The sequence below is a fragment of the Zophobas morio genome, unplaced genomic scaffold (genome assembly GCF_036711695.1).
Source record: "Zophobas morio isolate AGI-343-1 ecotype UQ-CSIRO unplaced genomic scaffold, CSIRO_AGI_Zmor_V1 ptg000026l, whole genome shotgun sequence".
Lineage (NCBI taxonomy): Eukaryota > Metazoa > Arthropoda > Insecta > Coleoptera > Tenebrionidae > Zophobas > Zophobas morio.
In genome coordinates, this window is record NW_026972131.1 from 12,957,037 (window position 1) to 12,976,211 (window position 19,175).

Sequence of the window (19,175 nt, forward strand, 5' to 3'; positions counted from 1 at the left end):
TATGTCCTTAAGTAATCGTGTTATGCAAAGAAAACTAAATGTATTGATTATAAAAGTAAGCCAAAAGAGAAGCTCCACCCATCCGTCTCGATCTCAATTAATATGAATTTTTCATTCGTTGTCAGACTGAAGGGCGGAGCCTAATTGCAAAATCCATATTTCCTACACTTACGTTTCATGTTGTGAAAAGAAGTCTACATACATTAAGAAAAAAAGGCAAAATATAAGCCCCACCCACCCACCCTGTCTCGATTCTGATTATTTTTTTTATTCATCGTGAGCCAAGAGGGCTTATCTTAACTGCAAAATTCTCATTTCTCTATGAGAAATTAAAAACATGTTGTTGAGTATCGTGTTGTTCAAAGGATAGTACGTATATTAAGAAAAAATTAAAGCTAAAGATTAAGTCCCACCCATTCCTGCCCTGATCTAAATAGTAATGAAGTTTTCATTCGTTGACAGACCTAGGGTCGGAGCCTAATTGCAAAATCCATATTTCCTACAAAAATTTACCATTTTAAACGTGTTTTAAAAATAAAAAAAATTATCACAATTGAGATAGGGTGGGTGGGCGGGGTTTATATTTTGCCTTTTTTTAATATACATAAGATTCTTTGAACAACACGATACACCAAATATGTTTTTAATTTCTCGTAGAGAAATACGGATTTTGCAGTTAAGCTCTTCCCTCTTGGCTCACGACGAATCAAAAAAATATTACAATTGAGATAGGGTGGGCGGGCGGGGTTTATATTTTATGCTCCGCCCCATAACTGCAAAATCCATATTTCCTTGCAAAAATTTACTATTTTAACCATGTTTTAAGTTTTTTGTTGTGAAAAGATGGATAAGTATATTAAGAAAAAAAAGGCAAAATATAAGCCCCGCCCACCCACCCTGTCTCAATTCTAATGATTCTTTTATTCGTCGTTTTTTTATTATTTGGTTGTACAATTTCAAACTTAAATCGTAAAATGTTACCCAATTTTGATTTTTGCTCCAAAAATCTGGATGTCTGCGGTGAAAACTCGACACGGAAGTAGTCGTATTATACAAAGAAAACTAGATGTATTAATTAAAAAAGAAATCGAAGCACCACCCATCCATCTCGATCTCAATGGTGATGAATTTTTCATTCGTTGTCAGACCGAGGGGCGGAGCGTAATTGCAAAACCGATATTTCCCTGTACAAATTTACCATTTCAAACATGTTTTATGCCTCTTGTTTTCGAAATAAGTCTACACCTATTAAAAAAAAAGGGAAAATGTTGCCCCGCCCACCCACCCTATCTCAATTGTGATGATATTTTTATGCATCGTGAGCCAAGGGGGCGGAGCTTAATTGCAAAGTCCATATTTCCATACAAAAATTTACCACTTTAAACGTGTTTTAAGTTTGTAAGAATAAAAAAAATCACCACAATTGCAATAGGGTGGGTGGGCGGGGTAATTTCGAATCGTGCTCGAAAAATGGTAAAAAATTGCAAACCTAACAATTTAAAATATTTTGAAAAATTGAGATTTTTTATGAAAAAATTCTGGGAAATACATTTCGACAAACTGATTAGAAAAATATAAGGTGTTGATGGTTCCGGACCACGGTTTTCGAAAAAATTTTGTTAATACAAATTTCAAAATTTGTTAATTTTCATTTGATCGATCTTGGAAAAATGGTTCGAATTTTCGAACAAATAAAGCCGAAAATAACTTCTACAAGTCAAAATCTACAGCAAAACAAGAAAATGTCTAAGTAATTTTCGAATGGTGCTCGATTACAAAGATAAAAATTTGAAAGATTTTGAAAAATTCAGATTTCTGAAAAGTTGAATAAAAATTGTCAAAAAATTCTGGGAAACATATTTCGACAAGCTGATTCCAAAAACAAGGTGTTGATGGTCCTGGACAAAGATTTTCGAAAAATTCTGTTTGAAAATGAAATTTTGTAAATATTTCGAAAATTGTTAATTTATGCGTAGACTTTTTTTCACAACATGAGATTTAAAAGAAAAATTTATATATGGAAATACCGATACCATATCAAAGAAAAAAAAGGTAAAACATAAGCCCCGCCCACCCGCCCAGTCTCAATTCTGATGATTTTTTTTATTCGTCGCAAGCCGAGAGGCGGAGCCAAATTGCAAAATCGATATTTCCCTACACAAATTTGCCATTTTAACCTTGTTTTCAGTTTCTTGTTGTGAAAAGATGGCCAGGTATGTTAAGAAAACAAAAGACAAAATAGAAGCCCCACCCACCCACCCTATCGCAATTCTGGTGATCTCTTTCATTCGTCGTAAGCCGAAGGGCGGAGCTTAATTCCAAAATCCATATTTCCATACAAAAATTACCATTTGAAACGTGTTTCAGTATATATTTAGCCTTTTTTTCTTAATATATATAGTATTCTTTGAAAATTGTAAAAGTGAATGTACTGAAATATTGCAAACGTTTTAAGGTTATAGGAAAGATGATAAATTAGTCAAAATTTGTTCGCTTAAGGCCTTCCCAAAAAATTAATACGTCATCTTAGAATTCTGCCGAACAAATGTTCTTTAAATTTTATAAAATAACATTCTTGCATGTGTGATATATGAATCCGTGTTGAGTTTTTACCCTTGGCAACCAAATTTTTGAAAAAAAAAGAAATCAACATTACAAACATAAACAGTCGAAGTTAAGCATATACTGACAAATCGAAATTTTTCCAAAACGCGAATGTCGCCAGCAAAACTGAAAATAATAATAGTATTAATAATACCCAAGCAACTTTGTAATGTCCTCAATCCGACTCTGGAAAGAAGCGATTAACGGTTTGAGTTTTTATTTTCAGTACGGTTGAGGGAGAAGCGTGTCGAATCGGACCGAAGAGCTTAATATTAAAAACTCGGCCAAATCAGCGATGAAATTAAAGAATTGCTCATCGCTGTAAAGAAACGGAAATTCTTTGTGCCACGTGTGGTTTTTGCTATTATCGATCTGATAATTTTTTTTACCGTTCACTTTATCGTCAGATTATAGTGTGTCTAATTTGTTTAATTTTTAAACTTTTAATTGTTTACATTGGAGCTGGATTTATTTTTCAAAATATTGCTATGCATTTTGCACTGCGAAATGTGTTTTTACGTCTATCTTTGACGTGGATTAAAAACAAACTGTTTGATTTAATGTATCAACAAAAATTATTTACGATTAGTTAACAGGTTATAAATATGTGTTATATGTTAAAGGTCACCATGTTTGATTTGCATGTTTTAAAGTCCTGATTTTTTGGTAACTAACAACTAGTGTTTTTCTGGTTTTTCGTGGGCTGACCCACTGATCCCTTTTTGTTCATCAAAACTTAACCCTAATAAATAATGGAAGCACCATTTTCTGTACCTCCCACCCTCACACCGCTTTCGCCATCCCGTTGTTTACTTATCGAATAACCACCCTTTCCCGAATCCCGATCCCGAACCCACCCTCCTTTCATCATCGCCGACCGCTTGCGACACCGTCCGACCTCTTCGCTCCAGTCTGAGGTTATGTTGTTCCAGCGAATCGACGCACAGTTACCGGTCACCCGGCAGAAATGTATGATCGAGCGGTCTTTCCAGCAGGAGTTATCCTTGCGGTCCGCAGTGCAGTGCCTTAGAACGCCCGACATACGGACGATAATCGCGAGTCGCGTGCGTGTGTCAATTGCTCCTGATGTGTGCTGTGATAATTTTAGCGAGTTATTTTTATAAGGATGCATCAGATTTTCTATTAATTGCGTTAGGTGATGACTTATGATTTTTTAACGCAGAGGACTTCGGAGAGACGGTGGGTGTTTTGATCGCTTTATCGGTTTTTTTAAATTAGTTTTTGTAATGGTTTGACAATACCGAGAAAATGTGGGTTTTATCACGGAAACTGATTGTGTTTGATGCGATTATGTTATTAAAAAACGTGATTTAGGCAATGTTTTCAATGTCGAGTTATGGGTTTGTCGCAACGGTGGAAATTAATTAAAGTTGCTGGCGCATTTGCTATTTTTGCTATTTATAATTATTGGCTGTGGCGAAAGAACTTCGGGCTTGTTATATATATTTTTATTTATATGGTGCTATAAATAGGCATTGTAATTATCCCATTTGTGAGGAACAGCGTCCTCAAATTTGTTAAACGTGCTGCTAATTTTTTCGTGTCACATATTTAACGATTTTATACTATAATACAATGAAATTTATGGCTACAAATATTGTGATAGTTGTTAATATTACAAGACTTGAGTAACTTTTCATCTATTAAAAAATATATTGATGATCGAAACACTGTTCACATTGTTACCATTTCACAGTTTAATCACGTATAATAATTAATTTCAGAAAAAATGTTTTCAAGCGTGATATAAAAATAATATATAATATAAACAGTCATACATAAGGTGACAAAATTTGTATTTATAACTCGAATAGCGCTATCAAATGTGGTTTAGAAAGGATGTAGATGAAAGGGAAAGATGTTACAAAAAGAGAAATAATTCGGCTTAATTTAACAGGACTTTCACTTGATAATGGATTCTATTCAAGGTCACTCAATGGAGATATTTTTTTTTAATTTTATTAATTAAAGTGATGATTTCTAGAAGGTTATCGTATGAATATACACAATATAAAACTTAATGTAACATAACATCTGAGAATTTCGTACTTTATCACGACTAGTTAAAACTGGCCATTATGCTTAATTGAACGTAAAAAAGACAATGCCAATTTTGTTTCAATAAACTAAAAATAAAATAAATTCGTTTTCGTCAAGTCCCGAGTGACTACAACTCCTTTAATCCGAAATCTTCCTTCAAACTGAATTGTGTGGTAATTACTCATGGTGGTGCCCGGAAACAGATCCCCCCGATAAACGTTTTATTTCCTGCTTGCGCAACCCAGCTCCAATTATACAACATCTTAATTGTTTGACCCATTCCCACAATTATTTTGCCATAGTACGGTGTCGCACCGCACAAAAAGCATCAAGTTTTCATTCTTCAAGCACATGTTGCATTGTCTAGACACAATTCTTTCCTGTTGAGTTCGTGGAACATCTTCCCATGAACAGGAGAAGTGACACAGGTCTGGGCTCGTGCACGACATAAAAATTTAACGACTTGTCTGACAGTGTAAATATTTCATTACGACTACGTTATCAAGGGACCGGGAAAAAGGAGTTTGTTTAACCTAATTGAGGCATCAAAGGTTTTGGAGTCGAAATTTTTGACCAACATGTGTATTCCATTATGAAATCATAAAGCGTGAAGTTGAGGGGAGCAAAGGTCTTTGTTTACAGCGACCGAATGAGTCACTTATTCACCCCTTGATAGTGGGTACCGCTAGGGTTATGATATGTCTCTGGGGAAAGTTGAAAACATTCTTTTCCCTTCCTGTATAGTCGAATTAATTACATAATCTTGCATCGATTTTAAAAATTTAATACGACTGCAACGAAATGGAAAGCTCCATCATGATAGTTCGCAAAAACAAGCTCCGGGTGCTACATAATTGCTTAAATGATAGCCGCGTTAGTTCCACATGAATCGATTCGAGATAATAGCTCCTAGTTCGTCTGGAAATCCAGTTTTTACGGCGACTTTTACGAAGAAGTGAAATGTGTTAAAGTATACAGTAAACATGAAAGTAAATACGAATAAAAATGAACCAGAAAACGACGTTCCCTTCGTTTCAAAACCTACTCACCTTATTTCGAGGCACGATCAAGGTTACTAGTGTTGGGTCACCCACTTTGATCTTTTCGGATTGATTTATGCTGTTACGTTTCGGATTTTTGACGATAAGGATGGGTGAAAACGGTTTGGATGTGACGTAATTGAAATCAGTCGGTGGTAAATGCAAAACCGGGCGAGAGAAATTTGTGGTTACGTGCAAATGATGTGTGCAAATTATATGGTGTTGCTTAATTTATTTGGCGCTTTTATTAGACACTGAAAGTCAAAAGGTCGCTTGCTGGAGAGGTTTTAGTTAAGGCTGTTGCTACGCCGGGCTTGTTAAGGATCAATGGCGATGTAATGTGGTGGGAAGACTTCCCTTGCCCGTGGGGCATGTGGTAGAATAAATTATAAAATTTAATTATGTGAATTTCATGACAATTTATATAAGTTACTGTAAAAAGGGATCAAGGCCCCCCAAGACTCTTTGAAAAACAAAGTACAACAGAGGAGCCCCGAGGATTTTTTTTCTAATAAAACACCAAGGGCCACTATGATTTTTTCAAATTTTCAAATATTAAAACCCAGGGGTCCCCAAGACTTTGGCAATTTTTTAAAAATACACCAAAACCCCCAAGATTCTTTCGAAGATTCTCATATTCCTTCAAAAATGGACACTAGGGGCCCAAGATTTTTTCAAATTCTTTCAAAAATAAAATACCAGGGACTCACGAAATTCTTTTACATTATTTAAAAACATTAAAATTTCTCCGGAATTCTTAGAAACTCCTTCAAAAATAAAAAATGCGAAATTCTTTAAACCTGTGTTAGAAATAAAACATCAGGAGGGCCCGAAATTCTTTCAATTCTTTCAAAAATAAAATACCAGGGATCCCGAGATTCCTTAATGTTTTTTTTTAATAAACTACGGGCCTCCAGGACTCTTTCAAACTTCTTCAAAAATAAAACACCAAGGGCCTCCTTGATTTTCTCACATTATTTAGAAACACCAAGGATTCTCCGAGATTCTTTTAAACTTCATTGAATATAAAACATCAAGGGCCCCCGAGGTTTTATCACATTATTTAAAAACACCAAGGGTTTCCCAAGATTTTTTCAAACTCTATTAAAAATAAAACGAGAGAAGTCTCCGAGATTCCTTCTAACTTTGTCAATAATAAACACCACGGAGCCCCGAAATTCTTTCACATTATTTTGAAAAATAGACGCTAGATTTTCCCAAGATTCTTTCAAACTATTTCAAAAATAAAACACCAAGATCCCCGAGATTTTTTAATATTTTTTACAAGAAATATACTCATCGCCCCCCAGGATTCTTTCAAACTCATTAAAATATAAAACACTATATGTTTCTAAGATTATTTCAAGCTCTATCAAAAATAAAACACCAAGGGTCCCCGAGATTTTATCACATTATTTAAAAACACCAAGGGTTTCCCAAGATTTTTTCAAACTCTATTGAAAATAAAACGATGGAGGTCCCCGAGGTTCCTTCTGACTTTGTCAAAAATAAAACACCACGGAGCCCCGAAATTCTTTCACATTATTTTGAAAAATAGACGCTAGATTTTCCCAAGATTCTTTCAAACTATTTCAAAAATAAAACACCAAGATCCCCGAGATTTTTTCATATTTTTTACAAGAAATATATTCATCGCCCCCTAGGATTCTTTCAAACTCATTAAAATGTAAAACACTATATGTTTCCAAGATCATTTCAAGTTCTATCAAAAATAAAACACCAAGGGCCCCCGAGATTTTATCACATTATTTAAAAACACCAAGGGTTTCCCAAGATTTTTTCAAACTATATTAAAAATAAAACCATGGAGGTCCCCGAGATTCCTTCTAACTTTGTCAAAAATAAAACACCACGGAGCCCGGAAATTCTTTCACATTATTTTGAAAAATAGACGCTAGATTTTCCCAAGATTCTTTCAAACTATTTCAAAAATAAAACACCAAGATTCCCGAGATTTTTTCATATTTTTTACAAGAAATATACTCATCGCCCCCCAGGATTCTTTCAAACTAATTAAAATATAAAACACTATATGTTTCCAAGATTATTTCAAGCTCTATCAAAAATAAAACACCAAGGGTTTCCCAAGATTTTTTCAACCTCTATTAAAAATAAAACCATAGAGGTCTTCGAGATTCCTTCTAACTTTGTCAAAAATAAAACACCAGGAACCTCCGAAATTCTTTCACATTATTAAATAATAGATGCTAGGTTTCCCCAAGATTCTTTTAAACTCTTTCAAAAATAAAACACCAAGATCCCCGAAATTTTTTCATATTTTTTACAAGAACTTTACTCATCGCCCCCCAGGATTCTTTCAAACTCATTAAAATATAAAACACTATATGTTTCTAAGATTATTTCAAGCTCTATCAAAAATAAAACACCAAGGGCCCCCTAGATTTTATCACATTATTTAAAAACACCAAGGGTTTCCCAAGATTTTTTCAAACTCTATTAAAAATAAAACCATGGAGGTCCCCGAGATTCCTTCGAACTTTATCAAAAATTAAACACCACGGAGCCCCGAAATTCTTTCACATTATTTTGAAAAATAGACGCTAGATTTTCCCAAGATTCTTTCAAACTTTTTCAAAAATAAAACACCAAGATCCCCGAGATTTTTTCATATTTTTTACAAGAAATATACTCATCGTCCCCCAGGATTCTTTCAAATTCCTTAAAATATAAAACACTATATGTTTCCACGATTATTTCAAGCTCTATCAAAAATAAAACACCAAGGGCCCCCGAGATTTTATCACATTATTTAAAAACACTAAGAGTTTCCCAAGATTTTTTCAAACTCTATTAAAAATAACGCCATAGAGGTCCCCAAAATTCGCTCGAACTTTTCAAAAATTAAACATCACGGACTCCCGAAATTCTTTCACATTATTTTGAAAAATAGACGCTAGATTTTCCCAAGATTTTTTCAAACTCTTTCAAAAACAAAAAACACCAAGGGTTTCCCAAGATTCTTTCAAACTTTTTAAAAAATAAAACCATAGGGGGCTCCGAGATTTTTTCAAACTTTGTCAGAAAGAAAACACTACGAACCCTCGAAATTCTTTCACATTATTTTGAAAAATAGACGCTAGATTTCCCCAAGATTCTTTAAAACTCTTTCAAAAACAAAAAACACCAGGGATCCACGAGATTCTTTCATATTTCTTACAAGAAATACACTCATGGACCCTAAGATTCTTCCAAACTCATTAAAGTATAAAACACTATATGTTTCCAAGATTATTTCAAGCTCTATCAAAAATAAAACACCAAGGCCTCCCGAGATTTTATCGCATTATTTAAAAACACCAAGGATTTCCCGAGATTCTTTCAAACTTTATTAAACATAAAACATTAGTGGACTCAAGATTCTTTAAACTCTTTCAAAAATTAAACATCAAGGGTTCCTGGAGATTCTTTTAAAATCTGTAAAAAATAAAACACCAAGGCCTTCGGACATTTTATCATTAAAAACAATAAGGGTTTTCCGAGATGATTGCAAACTCTATTAAAAATAAAACAATAAGGAAATCCGAAATTCTTTTAAACATTATTATATTATAAAACATGAAATTCTGTCAAACTCTTTAAAAAATTAAAGACCAGAGGGACCCATGAGATTCTTTCATTTTCTTTAAAAAATAGACACCACGATTGTTCGAGATTCTTTTAAACTCTGTAAAAAATAAAACATCAAGAGCCCCCGAGATTGTTTCACATTATTTAAAACACCAATGGTTCTCTGAGATTCTTTCTAATTCTATTAAAAATAACACAATAGGGGAGCAGGAGATTCTTTTGAATTCTATTAAAAATAAAACACCAAGGGTTCTCTGAGATTCTCTCAAACTCTATCAAAAATATAAAACACCAACAGTTTTCCGAGATTCTTTTAATCTGTGTAACAAATAAAACACCAGGGTCTCCGAGATTTTATCGGATTATTTAAAAACACCAATGATTCTGTGAGATTCTTTCAAACTTTAATAAAAACAGAACAATAGTGGGGCAGCAGATTTTTTCAAATTCTATCAAAAATAAAACACCAAGAGTTCCCGAAGATTCTTTTAAACTCTAAAAAATAAAACACCAAGGCCTTCGGACATTTTATCATTAAAAACAACAAGGGGTTTCCGAAATTCTTTCAAACTCTATCAAAAATAAAACAATAAGGAGATTATTTTAAACTTTATTATGTTATAAAACTTGAGGGGCCTCGAGATTATATCAAACTCTTTTCAAAAATTAAACACCCGGGACCCCTGAGATTCTTTTACACTCTATTAAAGATTAAAATTAAGGGGGCCTCGAGAAGCTGTCATATTCTTAAAAAAATACCCGCTAGTGGCTCAAGATTCTTTCAAATTCTTTAAAAAATAAAACACCGGGGACCCTCGAAATTCTTTCACATTATTTAAAAACATTAAGATTTCTCCGGAGTTCTTTCAAATTTTTTGAAAAGTAAAAAATGCGAGATCCTTTAAACCTGTGTTAGAAATAAAACATGGGGAGGGGGGGCAAAATTTTTTTATTCAAAAATAAAACACCAAGGGTTCTCTGAGATTCTCTCAAACTCTATCAAAAATACACCAAGGGTTTCCCGAGATTCTTTTAATTTTTGTAACCAATAAAACACTTGGGGCCTCCGATATTTTTTGTTTTAAAACACCAATGATTCTCCGAGGTTCTTTCAAACTCCTATATATAAAACAAAACAATTGGGGGGGGGGGCAAGATTCTTTCAAACTCTATTAGAAATAAAACAATAAGGAACTCCGAAATTCTTTTAAACTTTATTTTATTATAAAACATGAAACTATCAAACTCTTTCAAAAATTAAAGACCAGGGACTCCTGAGATTCTTTCATATTCTTTAAAAAATAGACACCACGATTGTTCGAGATTCTTTTAAACTCTGTAAAAAATAAAACACCAAGGGCCACCGAGATCGTTTCATATTATTTAAAAACACCAAAGGTTCTCTGAAATTTTCTCAAACTCTATCAAAAATGTAAAACACCAAGAGTTTCCCGAGATTCTTTCAATCTCTAACAAATAAAACACCAGGAGCCTTTTTTGAATTATTTAAAAAGACCAACGATTCTCCAAGATTCTTTGAAACTCTAATAAAAATAAAACAATAGGGGGGCCCGAAATTCTTTCAAATTCTGAGAAAAATAAAACACCAAGAGTTGGCGAGATTCTTTTAAACTCTGAAAAATAAAACACCAAGGATCTCCGACATTTTATCATTAAAAATAACAAGGGTTTTCGGAGATTCTTTCCAACTCTATTAAAAATAAACCAATAAGGAGGCCCGAGATTCTATCAAACTCTTTAAAAAATTAAACACCAGGGATTCCTGAGATTATTTCATATTCTTTAAAAAATAGTAGACACCACGATTGTTCGAGATTCTTTTAAACTCTGTAAAAAATAAAACACCAAGAGTCTCCGAGAGTGTTTCACATTATTTAAAAACACCAAAAGTTCTCTGAAATTTTCTCAAACTCTATCAAAAATATAAAACACCAAGAGTTTCCCGAGATTCTTTTAATCTGTAACAAATAAAACCCCAGGAGCCTTTTTTGCATTATTTAAATAAAAACACCAATAATTCTCCGAGATTCTTTGAAACTCTAATCAAAATAAAACAATAGGGGGGGGGGGGCTGAAATTCTTTCAAATTCTGTCAAAAATGAGACACCAAGAGTTCCCGAGATTCTTTTAAACTCTATTAAAAATAAAACAATAAGGAGCCCGAGATTCTATCAAACTCTTTCAAAAATTAAACACCAGGGATCCCTGAGATTATTTCATATTCTTTAAAAAATAGACACCACGATTGTTCGAGATTCTTTTAAACTCTGCAAAAAATAAAACACCAAGAGCCCCCGAGATTGTTTCATATTATTTAAACACCAAGGGTTCTCTGAGATTCTCTCAAACTCTATCAAAAATATAAAACGCCAATTCTTTCCCGAGATTCTTTTAATCTGTAACAAATAAAACACCAGGAGTCTTTTTTGCATTATTTAAAAACACCAATAATTCTCCGAGATTCTTTGAAACTCTAATCAAAATAAAACAATAGATGGGCCCGAAATTCTTTCAAATTCTATCAAAAATGAAACACCAAGAGTTCCCGAGATTCTTTTAAACTCTAAAAAATACAACACCAAGGGCATCCCACATTTTTGATCATTAAAAACAACAAGGGTTTTCCGAGATTCTTTCCAACTCTATTAAAAATAAATCAATAAGGAGGTCCGAGATTCTATCAAACTCTTTCAAAAATTAAACACCAGGGATCCCTGAGATTATTTCATATTCTTTAAAAAATAGACACCACGATTGTTCGCGATTCTTTTAAACTCTATAAAAAATAAAACACCGAGAGCCCCCGAGATTCTTTCAAACTCTTTTAAAAACAAAACAACAAGGGGCTCAAGATTCTTTTAAACTTTATGATATTATAAAACATGAGGGGCTTCGAGATTCTATCAAACTCTTTTCAAAAATTAAACAACCGGACCCCCTGAGATTCTTTTAAACGCTATTAAAAATAAAAATTAAGGGAGCCTCGAGAAGCTGTCATATTCTTAAAAAAATACCCGCTAGGGATTCTTTCAAATTCCTTAAAAAATAAAACACTAGGGACCCCCGAAATTCTTTCATATTATTTAAAATCATTAAGATTTCTCCGGAATTCTTTCAAACTTCTTGAAAAATAAAAAATGCGAGATCCTTTAAACCTGTGTTAGAAATAAAACATGGGGGGCGGGGGGCGAAATTATTTCATCTCTTTCAAAAATAAAACACCAAGGGTTCTCTGAGATTCTCTCAAACCCTATCAAAAGTATAAAACACCAAGGGTTTCCCGAGATTCTTTTAATTTCTGTAACAAACAAAACATCAAGGGCCTCCGATATTCTGTCTAATTCTTTTAAAAATACGACACCAGAGACGTCCGAGATTCTTTCAAATTCTATCAAAAATTAAACACCAAGAGTTCCCGGAGATTCTTTTCAACTCTAAAAGATAAAACACCAAGGGCGTCCGATATTTTATCAATAAAAACACCAAGGGTTCTCCGAGATTCTTTTAAACTCTTTGAAACATTCCAAGGGTTCTTGGAAATTCTTTTAAACCCTGTAAAAAATAAAACAACAGTGGTCCCCGAGATTTTATCACATTATTTAAAAACACCACGGGTTTCCCAAAATTCCGTGAAGCTCTTTCAAAAATAAAAGACCAGGAACCCCCAAGATTCTTTCAGATTAAAAAAAAAACCGCTTTCTTTCTTTTAAAATCTATCGAAAACAAAGCACGAACTTCTTAAGCCTCTTTAACGTATTTTATAAAACGACTCTAGAATTCCTAAGATTCTTTAAAATTAATTTAAAAAACAAACCACCACGGGCCTCCAAGGCCGCGTCAGATTCACTTAAACGCGACTGACCAAAAATTTATGTTACAAATAACTCTTGGATCCTGGCATGCAGTTAATTCGGTGGCGATCGTTTTTTTTTCCTCCAGATGCTCCGCTTTTTGTAGATTTTAAAATAGCACTGTTTCGGTCTTCGATTACACATATCTAATTTTATTAAGCGACTATTCAATTAGTACTGCTTTAGGCTACATCAATCGTATCAAATCCAATCACCCATAGAACATGAAAAGCACCGCCAAGACGTACCGTTACATGCAAATGGCGGCCCCCGGGACCACGACAACCTGTTTTCGCGTATTTTTCACTCAATGGCATTCCCGATACGGCTGTGTTTATGCATTGTTTATAGTAGCGCACCGAGCTTGCATAAAGACGAGCCTCGGGTTGAGTGCTGCAAAGACAATACACCAACATCCGCTATGATATAAGACGTGTACCCACGCCTAATAATTATTATTTGCCCGACGACTTTATTTACATTCGTTCTTACATGTTACGATATCTGGTGCGAGGTTTTTATTGCTTTAACAAGGCCGTAAGTAGGTGACTTATCATCGTTGTGTTGGATCGTTTCTTATTTAGTGAGGCAAGGTGATGGTCGTGGTTACATAATGGGAGTTCGTTTGAATTCCCTACTAATTAAATGCACTCTTTGAATGTGAACATGTCAAGGATGGTGGCTTGTTTTTGTAATTGACTATTTTTAGTAGTTGTTTTTCTGAGTTGTTGTGGACGATGTAGTTAGCAGAAGCAGGTGCGAAAATTGCATTGCTAGATTTTTACCGACGTGGCGATTTCGACCTCTGTAAGTTAATTTATACTAGTGGACTTGGTGCGACGAGTTGGAAATGGGCCATTGTTAATGTAAACAGGAGACGTCGAGTAATGTTCGTGCCGAGCTTATTAGATTAATTTTGTACTTTTGTTGAGGAGTACGACGTTTTAAATGCGGTTCGTGTCGGATTTAATTCGACAGTTCAAGGTTAATGGCGAGCGCACGCGGTCGCTGTGACGTCATTTCGTCCAGGCGCGCTTTTCCTTCCACTCTATCTTTCGCAAACAGTTTTGAGTTAAAATTAAGCAATTGGGGTTAGATAAACAATCGGAATATTGCAGATGTTCCGTAAATAATTGTACTGATTTAGAAAACAGCACGATTAATTTGTATACATGGCTCACGTTTATTTATTTTCATAGCACGTTTTGGCCATTTATTTTGGTACCTATTTACCATTGTCTGCACTGGGAGAAGTCTGGTCCCTCCCTGAAATTACATTAAATTTAACCTCGAAAACACACCCTTCTCATGCATAATCTCCATTTTAATTTTAACATCATAAAATCTGGATGTTGGTGTCTGGATTTTTAATGGCAGAGAACATAGAGAAGCGTCATAGTTTAAATTAAATGACAGTTGAGGACTCCTCGATTTATGTTAGGAACAGTGTTTGTTTCTAACTAGGAATAAAATTAACTACAATTGAGAAAATGTCATCATAATTTCTTGCTGTTCGAATTCTCAGTTTTTCGAAATTTTAGTTTGGGGACTTTTCAGTTTGCTCCTACTTATATTCAATTTCTCAATTTTACAATTTCTCGATTTTCAGTTTTTCTCTTCAATTTTACGATTTTTAAATATTTCAATTTTTCAATTTTTGACTTTTCTAAATTCTCTATTTTTCGATTTTTCAATTAATCGATGTTTTGATTTTCCCATTTCTTGACTTTCGAGGGTTTCGATATTCCTGTTCAATTCTTTAATTTTTCGATTTTTCATTTTTTAGTTTTTTTAAGGTTTCGATTTTTCGACTTCACTTTTTGGATTTTTCGATTTCTCAATTTTTCAATTTTTTAATTTCTCAGTTTCTGGACATTTCAGTTTTGGGATTTTTCATTTTACTTATTATTCAGTTTTTGGATCTTACGATTTTGCAATTTTTCGATGTTTTGATTTTCCGATTTCTTGACTTAATTTTTTACTTTTCGGATTTTCGGTTTATTGATTTTCCAGTTTTTGATGCTTCGATTTTTCAGTTGTCCGATTTTTCAATTTTTCGATGTTTGAAATTTTGGAGTTTTCAGTTTCTCGATTTTTCGTTTTTTAAATTTATCATTTTTTCGATTTTTTGATGTTTCTATTTTTATAAACTCTCAGTTTTTCGATTTTTCATTACTTCAATTCTTCAATTTTTTAATTTCTCAGTTTTTGGATGCATATTTCAGTTTGGAGATTTTTCCATTTTTCCATTCTTCAGTATTTTTTTCCATTTTTCAATTTTCCGAAATTTCAGTTTTTAATTTTTCGAATTCTCAATTTTCCGATGTTTCAGTTTTACGTTTTTTTATTATTTTTTTTCTTCAATTTTACGATTTTTAAATATTTCAATTTTTCAATTTTTGACTTTTCTAAATTCTTAATTTTTCGATTTTTCAATTAATCGATGTTTTGATTTTCCCATTTCTTGACTTTCGAGGGTTTCGATATTCCTGTTCTTCAATTCTTTAATTTTTCGATTTTTCATTTTTTAGTTATTTAAGGTTTCGATTTTTCGACTTCACTTTTTGGATTTTTCGATTGCTCACTTTTTCGACTTTTTAGGTTCTCAGTTTTCAGATTTTGCAGGTTTTCCATTTTTCAGTTTTTCTTTCATTTTTCAGTCTTTGGATATCCCAGTTTTGGGATTTTTCAATATTTCGATTTTTCGACTTTTCGGTTTTTGACTCCTGGATTTTTCGATGTGTTGATTACTTTAATTTTTCGATTTCTCGATTTTTCATTTCAGTTCTTCGATATTTCAGTTTTTTAAGTTTTCGTATTTTTCAAATGTATTGATTTCTTAATCAATCGATTTTTCGACTTCCCGGTTTTAGATTTTCCGTTTTTCAATTGTCGTTGTTTAAAATTTTCTATTTTTCAATTTTTCAAAATTGACATTTAAACTGTCAATTTTTGACTTTTCTAAATTCTCATGTTTTCGATTTTTCAGTTAATCGATGTTTTGATTTTCCCATTTCTTGACTTAATTTTTTACTTTTCGGATTTTCGGTTTATTGATTTTCCAGTTTTTGATGCTTCGATTTTTCGGTTGTCCGATTTTTCAGTTTTTGATGTCTGAAATTTTGGAGGTTTCAGTTTCCCGATTTTTCGTTTTTCGGTTTTTAAATTTTTCATTTTTTCGATTTTTTGATATTTCAATTTTTATAAACTCTCAGTTTTTCGATTTTTTATTCCTTCAATTCTTCAATTTTTCAATTTTCTAGGATTTTGATTTCTCAATTTTTCCATTTTTTAATTTCTCAGTTTTTGGATGCATATTTCAGTGTAGAGATTTTTCCATTTTTCCATTCTTCAGTTTTTTTTTTCGTTTTTCAAATTTCCGAAATTTCAGTTTGTAATTTTTCGAATTCTCAATTTTCCGATGTTTCCGTTTTACGTTTTTTTACTTTTTTTTCTTCAATTTTACGATTTTTAAATATTTCAATTTTTCAATTTTTGACTTTTCTAAATTCTCAATTTTTCGATTTTTCAATTAATCGATGTTTTTATTTTCCCATTTAAGGTTTCGATTTCTCGACTTCACTTTTTGGATTTTTCGCTTGCTCAATTCTTCAGTTTTTCTTTCATTTTTCAGTTTTGGGATTTTTCAATATTTCGATTCTTCGACTTTTCGATTTTTGACTCCTGGATTTTTCGATGTGTCGATTTTTTTACTTTTTCGATTTTTCAATTTTTCGATTTTTAAATTTTAGATTTTCTAATTTTTAAAATTTTAGATTTTTCGATTTCTCGATTTTTCATTTCAGTTCTTCAATATTTCAATTTTTCTAGTTTTCGAATTTTTCAAATGTTTCGATGTCTTAATCTTTTGATTTTTCGACTTCCCCGGTTTTAGATTTTCTGTTTTTCAATTGTCATTTTGTCAAATTTTCGATTTTTTAATTTTTCAAATTTGACTTTTATAAACTCTCAATTTTTCGATTTTTCAAATAATCGATGTTTTGATTTTCTCGTTTCTTGACCTTCGAGTGTTTCCATTTTCTTGTTCTTCACTTAAATTTTTTGATTTTTCAATTTTTCGATTTTCTAGGATTTTGATTTCTCAATTTTTCCATTTTTTAATTTCTCAGTTTTTGGATGCATATTTCAGTTTACAGATTTTTCCGTTTTTCCTTTCTTCAGTTTTTGTTTTCATTTTTCAAATTTCCCAAATTTCAGTTTTTTTATTTTTTTTTTCTCATCAATTTTGCGATTTTTAAATATTTAAATTTTTCAATTTTTGACTTTTCTAAATTCTCAATTTTTCCATTTTTCAATTAATCGATGTTTTGATTTTTCCACTGAAGGTTTCGATTTTTCGACTTCACATTTTGGATTTTTCGATTGCTCAATTTTTCAGTTTTTCTTTCATTTTTCAGTTCAGTTTTCGACTTCCTGGTTTTAGATGTTCTTTTTTCGATTTGTTAATTTTTCATTCCCGATTTATCGAGATTTGGTTGTTCAGGTTTTCGATTTATCAGTTTTTCAATTTTTTATTTTGGCCTATTTCGGTTTCTCAATTGTTCGACTTTTCAACTCCACCATTTCTTGATCTTTTGATTTTTAGATTTCTTGGTTTTTCGATGTTACGATTTTTCAGTTAGCCGATTTTGTAAATTTGGGAGTTTAGATTTCTCAATTTTTCGTTATTCGGTTTTTAAATTTTAGATTTTTGAATTTTACATTTTTTTTTTCGATTATTTTAATTTTTCATTTTTTTTCTCACTGCTAATATCATACAGTGTATCGAAAACAACCACAAAAATTATCACTAAAAACATTTAAAAATTCATACAAAATAGAACAGTGTTTCCAAAACATTTTCCCGAAAAAAATCCATTGGGTTATTACGATTTCAACAATATTTTTAGTTTAAGACGTTTTACTAGTATAAAACACAAATAAAAAATTAATTCTTAGTTAAACAAAATTGTAAAATCATCTAAATATGTACCAAAAATATTCACTTAGTCGTTATAAAAACCATCCAAACAACTATTTCCCGCAGAAATTATAGTCCAAACCAACCAAATCGCATCTGAACGCTTAGAGTCGACATTGGCTTGAGCGCGCTGTGGTCTGTAGATCAAACAAGTTCTCAGGCGACGACTTGTAGTGAAACAAGTTTTTTTATTGGTTGAGGACTCCAAATATCAATAAGGGTGTTTTTGCAAAATCAGCCTGTATGTCGCATCCATATTAATCTATGGTAATGGGTTCTTTTGACTCCGCTACAAAGAACACGTGTTAGCGTCAATTTCGCACTCAAATCCGCTACATGTCGAAGCCGTTATTACATTTGTAGTCTATTTAGAGAAGGAAATTATAGGTCGTCTACGTCGGGCTATTCTTACAATGCGGCAAAAGCGAAGACCACGATAGGGCGAACGAAATTTTCACGTGACCAAAATAATACTAAACTTGCGAATTAGAATTTCTCGTCTCCGAAGAATCCTCTGTTTCGAAATATCGCTTCACGTTCGTGTTAAACTTACAGTTAAATGATCTTTCGTGGTCGAAGAAGCCTCGGCTGGGAGATGATTCGCACAAAGGAAGTTTTTATACTAAAACCTAAAACGAACTCGGCGTCATGACACACTTATCTGTGATACAAAGAAACGAAACGTTGTGAAAATGGGGCAGCATCCTTCGAAGGATAAACTTGTACGTTCATCATCCGAAAGGATAAACAATCGGGAGCGATTCGGTAGTTTCGGGAAAAAAGGTGGGTCCAGGATTGGTGGGGCGCGTTTTCGGGGATTCATCTTCCGGTTTGTTGCAGGGTCGTCGAAGAAGCGGGAAGTGGTGCAAGTTACTCAGGTTTTGACGGCGTCGAAGTTGTCGCCGAGGCCTGCACAGCAAAATGCGACGGATAGTGAGTATATTTTTGATTAGTTGATTGAAATAACGAGCAGTTGATGAAGTTTGTTTGTAAACATAGAACATTACG

General features: G+C 32.9%; 1 protein-coding gene across 2 annotated transcripts in view; it reads left to right on the plus strand.

The window, feature by feature from the left end:
* LOC135136145 (centrosomal protein of 164 kDa) overlaps positions 1 to 19,175 on the plus strand; it is a 108,635-nt gene that overhangs the window by 42,927 nt on the left and 46,533 nt on the right. For both annotated transcript variants that reach the window (XM_064065281.1, XM_064065280.1), the window contains exon 4: positions 19,008 to 19,100. In XM_064065281.1, the coding sequence (XP_063921351.1) occupies positions 19,008 to 19,100 (93 nt within the window). The remainder of the gene's footprint in view (positions 1 to 19,007; positions 19,101 to 19,175) is intronic.